The sequence below is a fragment of the Penaeus vannamei genome, chromosome 8 (assembly GCF_042767895.1).
Source record: "Penaeus vannamei isolate JL-2024 chromosome 8, ASM4276789v1, whole genome shotgun sequence".
In the NCBI taxonomy this organism is placed as follows: Eukaryota; Metazoa; Arthropoda; class Malacostraca; order Decapoda; family Penaeidae; genus Penaeus; species Penaeus vannamei.
In genome coordinates, this window is record NC_091556.1 from 676498 (window position 1) to 683997 (window position 7500).

Consider the following 7500-nt stretch of genomic DNA (forward strand, 5'->3'; position numbering starts at 1 on the left):
GAGTTGTGGTGAGGGGTACGTGTTGTTATGAGCTGTTCTGGGTTTTGAAAAAGTTGTTACGGGTGTGTGTTTATGTCTCTTTAGAGATAGTGTGTTTGGGTGTGAATGTTCTCGTCGGCCGTATGCACATCTCATAACAGCGAACTACTGCATTTGAAGTTTACACCCTCACTAGATCCTGGCAAACCCTTCTACACCCCAACTAAACCCGAAGATCGTAGTAGCATACTTAAAATGAGGACATCAAGATCCCTTGACCAGCCCTCACTGGACCCAGCAGGACTCGACCGCCCCTGCAGCACTAGGTCAGCCGGGCATTGCAGAAGGAGCCCAGGGTATCCTACCTCCTGCGTCCAGTTATGTTTCCAGGGCGTAGGAGCCTCGTCCTCCTCCCTCCCAGCGCATTCTCGGCCTCCTTAACACCGAACACGCTCCAGTGAACACCGTTAAGGCTGCTGATTGCCGTTCGCTGGTTCGTGAATTCCGCCTTTACGTGGGCGTTCAGGAGATGGTTCGCTGTGTGAGTGGTTCGGTTGCTGTGATTTGGATGGTCAGCGAATGTTTTTCTTTGATAAATATAATCGCAGTAAGAAGAAAAGATGATTAGATATAAAATTAAAAATAATGGAGAAAATGAAGGAATGAGGTATACATATAGAGTCACATTTTTTACCCATAAATATTTAAACATTATATACCTTTTCTATATATAAAAATGCATATTAGAATTGCATCATTTTGTACAGTGTGGACAGCAAGTTCTTCCATTTTTTCTTTTATGTTACGAATATGAACTGTTTTCACTCGCTCTCTGTTGGCTTCTCAAAAGACATGTACACCTTCGCATAGTCCAATTTAATCGTATTTCTTATTTTGAGAATATCTGGTACTATATCCTCGAGTCATGAGATTAATGATCCCTATTTTCACTTCATGACGAGAAAGAAAAAAAAATTAAGATTAAGAGTTGTAACTTAGAAAGATAACAATAATCTACAATAATCTATTTCTAAATACCGTGAAAGGTAGCTCTTCAACCCCCCCCCCCCCCCGCATCCCTCCTTTCCTCAGTTATAGCCAATAGCCCCAAGCCCTTTCGTACACATGCTCACAGGCCTACACGACCACGTATTACACGCACACACATACGCACGTACACACCATACACACCGACCCACACACACATACGAACGCACGGGGCCACATACATACGAACGAACACACAGACACACGCGCGCACGGATCCGAACGCGCCGCTGGACCACAACACAAGCCAGTGAGAAGAAGCTGCCAGTGGGTAGACACCTTCGCTCGGACCAAGAATATAGATCGTTTTTCTCTCACAACCGAGAAGGATTTTGCGTATAACGACCTTAACGAACTGCTGCAGGATCCTTTGTTCGGATAAGAGACAAGAGAGTAACATCTGGATAAGAGGAGTATTCTATGTAGTGATGGCAGATGGTTCGTTACTCGTGAATAGTTTTTAAAAGTTATTTGTGTTATTTTGGTTTGTGCTTATATTGGGTGGCAGTTCTGTGGAGATTCTGAATGACAAATAAGTGTATAAGTGGTAGCTATGTTTGGAATGAATATATGCAGCTTTCTGTATGTCTGTGCATATAATAGTTTACAGCCGCGTGTGTATTTGTGTGTACATATGTGTGTACTTGTATGTATATATAAATATACATACCTTGCATATATAAGCTGATTCGTGTATTTTTGTATAAAAGATATTACTTGTATCACTTTAATCATTATTATCACTGTTATCCTTGAGTCTAGACTTTTTAGATTATGATTAATATATCAATTATTAGAATATTCTCCATTAACTTTTTTCAAATTTTGTATTAAGGAATAAATATAAGCAATTCGTCTAATTTTCTTTGTCATACTGTAATTATAATTTTTGCTCTAGAAATTAATAGTGTTGTTATCATATCATCACCACCGATATCATCACTGTATTATTATTATTGCAATTAACATTATTTTTATCAGTGTCAATTATTATTATTATTATCATTATCACCATTATTATCGTTATCATTATTATCATCACTACTATTGCTACTCCCAGTTATCATTGTTATCACCACTATCATCACCATCACTATCACATCATTATCCACTTCCTTATCATTATATCTTTTATACCGTTATTATGCAGTATCTCATAATACAATAACATCTCATAACATCACCATCATTATCATAATTTTCCTTTTGATAACCATTAACTCTTAAAAATCTCTCAACAGCGCTAATATTATAACAATGTTATAATAATATTAATAATACAATAATATCATCATAATTTTCCTTTTGATTAATATTAACTATAATATTATAATAATATTATAATAATATTATAATGATATTAATAATATAATAATATTATCATAATTTTCCTTTTGATTAATATTAACTCTTATTAATTTCTCAACAGCGCTTGGATTTCTCGCCTCCGCCAGCGACTATGGGGGCTATGGAGCGGCAGATGGCTACGGGTGCGTAAGAGCAGGCAGACGAAATGTGGGTTTTGTGAGGAAGTTGGTAGATAGATAGGTAGATGGATGGATGGGTGGATGGATAGGTAGGTGGATAGGAAGGTGGGGAGGTAGGTGGATGGGTGGATAGGAAGATGGGGAGGTAGATGGATGGATGGATGGATAGGGAGATGGAGAGGGAGATGGATGGATAGGTAGGTGGATAGGAAGATGGGGAGATAGGTGGATAAAGGGATAGAAGGATTGATGAATGATGGATAAATAGGTGGATAGAAAGATGGGTAGGTGGATGGATGGATAAAGGGATAGATAGGTAGATTGATGGATGGGTGGATGGATAGATAGGTAGACAAGAGGAGGGGGAGGTAGATGGATGGATGGATAATCAGATAGATGGATGGGTAGATAGATAGATTGGTGGAAAGAAAGATGGATAGATAGATGGATGGTAGATAGATTGGGGGAAAGAAAGATGGATAGGTGGATGGATGGATAACCATAGATTGGTAGATAGATTGATGGATGGATAGATAGATAGGTGGAAAGAAAGATGGGTAAGTAGATGGATAAAGATAGATTGATATGTGGATTAACAGATAGATGGATTGTTAGATAGATAGGTGGATGGATGAATGGATATGTTGACAGATGAATAGATAGATAGATGTAATTAATGATTGATAGACACATTGGTGAACAGACGTTTTCTTGAAACAAAAGATGATTGATGAATATAAAAAAGGTAGATTATCTTATGACTGGATAGATGGATTGATAGATAGGCAGGATAGTTAATGAGTATCAATTAAAACATGTTGTAATAATGATTGATTATTCTCATAGCATTCAGTTTTTTTGTTGTTGTTTTTCTGCCTCTTTTTTCTCTTTATCTGTTTCTTCTATTATTTTTTCCGTGTCCTCTTCTTTTTTCTACCTCCTCTTCGTCCTTCTCTTCTTTTTCTTCTTCCTTCTCCTCCTTTTCCCTCCTCCTCCGCATCCTTTTCCACCGTCCCTCTCCTCTCCCTCTTTTTCCTCTTCCACCTTCTCCTTCTCCTTCTCTCCCTTTCCATCTCCCCCTCCTCTATCTTCTCCTCCTCCTCCTCCTTTTCCTTCCCCTCTTCCTCCTCCTCCTTTTCCTTCTACTTCTTCTTCCTCCTCTATCTTCTCTTCCTACCTCTTCTTCCTCCCCCCCCCCCCAGCTCACCTGGCCCCACACCCCCTCCAGTTCACCTGTCGTCTCCCCCCCCCCCAACAGCTCAACAGTCCCCCTCACCCCCCAGCTCACCTGTCCTCCCCCCCCCCCCCCCGCTCACCTGTCCTCCTCACTTCCCCCCCCACCCCCACCCAAAAACCCACACCCCCACACCTCCCCCCCCTCCAGTTCACCTCCCCCCCACACCCCCTCCAGCTCACCTCCCCCCCACACCCACTCCAGCTCACCCCCCTCACCCCTCCAGCTCACCTGTCCTCCTCACATCCCCCAGCTCACCAGTCCCCCACCCCCACACACACACACACCCACACCCCCACCAGTTCACCTGCCCCCCCCCCTCACCCTCCAGCTCACTAGTCCCCCCCCCCCCCCATCTCACCTCCCTCACCCTCCAGCTCACCTGCCGTCTCCCCCTCAGGTACGAGAGCTCCATCGACTGCAACTCGGCGCTCGGACTCATTGGTCTCCTTGGTCTGATTGAGCTGCTGAGGGTAAGGTCGTCCTCGGGTCCTCTGGCTGACGAAGGAAGGGGATGACGGAGAGGGAATAATTGCGGGAATAGAGGGAATGGGAGGAATGGGATGGAAGGATGGGACGATTTTTCAGTTTTTGTGTGTGTGTTTGTGTGTCTGTTGGTGTGCGTATTAGTTGTTAAATGTAGTGACGAAAGAAATAGAATAAAAAAATAAAGATTAATAAAATGAAGAATAAAAATAAAAATATATATAAATAAAGAAAGAAAATATAGATAAGGAAGAAATATGAAATAACTCCACACCACACCACACCCTTGACCCTCTCCCCCCTCCCCCCCTCTCTCTCCCTCAGGACATCATAGACGACATCACATCCACGCGCCGGAGGAGGTCAGCGGACGACGGCGTCTTCGGCTTTCTGCTGAGTTCCTTCGGGAGCGCCGTCGGGGGCCCTCCGCGCCTCCTGCAGGCGATGCCGGCGGTCGTCCTGCCGCTCGTGGTGAGTCGGGAGGCCCTGGGCCCGGGCGCGTCTCTCCCGCGGGGGAACCGGAAAGACGGAGGGAGTTTTACGTGTTTTTTTGGAGTAAAATTGCATGTTTATACAATACTATTTATTTATTTGTATCATATAAGCCTAAGAGAGCCTTCTCCCCCCCCCCCCCCCCCCCGCCCGCAGCAAAGCCTGGTGGACGTGAACGACGGCCTGGAGGAGGCCCCCTGCCTGGAGCGCGCCATGTGCGAGGCGAACCGCGCCCTCCTGCAGGAGGCGTCGCAGGGCAGCCGGGTGGACGAGGCCGCGGGAGGCCTGGTGGCGTCGCTGCTCAGCCAGGTCCTGAGCAAGTCCTTCAGCGACTACGACCCCGAGAGATACAAGCAGGCGCTGAGGGCGGCGGAGGCGGGGCGGAAGGAGGGGGCCGACTGCGCCAGCCTCTTCCCTGGGTGCGCGGAGCTCAGCCGAAGACACAGCCCCATGAGGGACACCAACTTCACGCGGGTCCTGCGGGCGAGGGCCGGCGGGGTGCCCTAGGGGGTGGGAGGGATTTGGGAGGGGGGGAGGGGGGACGAAAGGGGGAGGGGAATGGGTTACATGGGGAGGGGGAGGGGAGGGAAGGGAGGGGGAAAGGGAAACAAGTGAACATGATGTGAATGGTGTACGTTCTAAATAAAAGTAAATTTCCACACTGTGTATTAATGTCCATGCAAGCAAAAGCTGTAAGATAACCAAGATATATATAAGGATGATATCATATGAAAAAGCTAATAATGAAGAAATAAGATATAGATGATAAGAATAATGTACATTGCAGATACGCCAGTTCATACTTACATTCATATGGCCATAACAATAGCAATAATTATTTATTCGCCAATACTAGTGATGATAATGACTATAATAGTATTAATCGCAATACTAATGATAAAAACAGTCATCATATACCCGCAACCAAATTATATCCCAGCTTGTAAAGTAGATTTAAACTCTCTATATTAATTTCACATTGCAAAAATATAATTTCATATATCAGTCATATATTGCGATGTATCTGAAATAGCGAAATAAATCTCAGACTTATTGCCAGATGCTTCTCATTTCTCAAAGCAAAATGCATCGGAATCGCCAATAAAAGACTTAAGATTATGAACAGGATCCCAAACAAGCCTTTGAATAAGTTCCAGAATACAACGAAACGCACAGGAACAGATTTGAAAAAAGGGGGACTACAGGCATAAAGGCATTGGATTCCCTTCCTTTTGTTTTATGGCTTTATAATATCTACCGTTCGTGTGTTGTGTTATTTACGGTACTACTTCCCCTATTTTATGATCTTACTTTGTTGTTAGTTACTATTTTGTAGACATTTTGTTAAGACTGATAATTTACATTGTAGCATTAAAGATGCATCCGTATGTGATTCTGACTAGAAATGTGTCGATTATTTTATATTATATCATAGTCAACAGGTCCTTTAGGATGCCGCCTATTAATCGATACACCGTATTATTCAATCACTATATCAATTTATTACATTACTAATCCTCGAATACACCATACCCTTGTGTCATTTACCCTTTTCCAATAACATATCTCTGCATGATTAACTGCTATCAATACTAAACAACGTTAACTCCCCCCGATCATATCTATATCAGACTGCCACCCATGTCACAGCCTCCCGCCCTCCCTCTCGGCCACGCCCACCAGCTGGAGTATCCGTGAGTCGCACAAACCATCTCCGGAATGAGTACTCCTCGATCTGCGAGCGTGACCGAAAACTCATTACAGCCAGCACCTGTATTTTGGGTAACGGTCTTTTCTTCGGGGGTGACGCTACCAGTACCTATATCACGAGTCTCCTTCTCTGTGCTTCTGTTCTGGAGTTGAGGATCGTGGAAGAATTTCGGTGTTATTCCAAGAGATGATGGGAAGGAAATAATAATTGGAAAGAGCTATAAAAGTGGACAGGTTGTTCGGTTGTGGGCCATTTCGGTTGTAGGAAGGAACTGGGCAATTTGGATTATTATTACCAGGATATTTTGGGCAATTATGTCTGAAAGTTCCGTGTGGACTGACTGCTGTTATTTCTTGTTTATCCATTTTACCTGTTTACCTGTGTTCTATCTTCCATGTATTTATTTATTACGAAATGTTTTCCAGAGATATAACTTACGAGTCTGAGTCTTTCATTTACGTCTTACCTATCGTGGATTTTTTTTTTTTTTTTTAATGAATTCCTTGCGTTCCGTATATCAATCTCTAATCATGATAATTACCATTTTTGGTCTTCAGTTTCCTTCGAATGTCCCATCCCTCTCTAATTCTATCCATCTATCTTCTAGGGAACGACAAGTTTCTTTATCTCTATCTACTACTACGTTTCCATCACTTTAGACCATCTGTAACGACGAAGGGAAGGGCAAGAAAACACGAATATGCCGAATGCCTTTTCACTATTGCATATGCCCTGACGCAGCAATAGTGAAAAGGCCTTCGGCATATTCGTGTGTTTTCTTGCCCTTCCCTTCGTCGTTCCTGTTGCAATCTGTTCAACATGAATTCCACACCATCTGTAACGCAATTTCTGGACTGGATCGCTCGCAACACAGTCATTCTTTCGAGTCCAATCACGCCCCACTATTTGCTCAGGTGTTCGCACATCTCCCCCTCGACGTTTAGCGTAACAGGTGTCATTAATTGGTTGCGTAAAGCGTGACCAAAGCTCAGAGTGAGTCCCAGCTCCCCGGTCCAGGCAGCGTGACCTTAAACACGCGAAGAACAGTAATGCACCTTAGGCCC

General features: G+C 43.6%; 1 protein-coding gene across 1 annotated transcript; it reads left to right on the forward strand.

Annotated features, from left to right (window-relative positions):
* The first annotated feature begins 1262 nt into the window (after positions 1–1262).
* Positions 1263–5232, forward strand: LOC113818525 (uncharacterized). Its single transcript, XM_027370716.2, has 5 exons — positions 1263–1464; positions 2456–2516; positions 4148–4220; positions 4558–4704; positions 4882–5232. The coding sequence occupies exons 1-5, from the start codon at positions 1455–1457 to the stop codon at positions 5230–5232; spliced, it is 642 nt and encodes a 213-aa protein (XP_027226517.2). The 5' UTR covers positions 1263–1454.
* The last annotated feature ends 2268 nt before the right edge of the window (positions 5233–7500 follow it).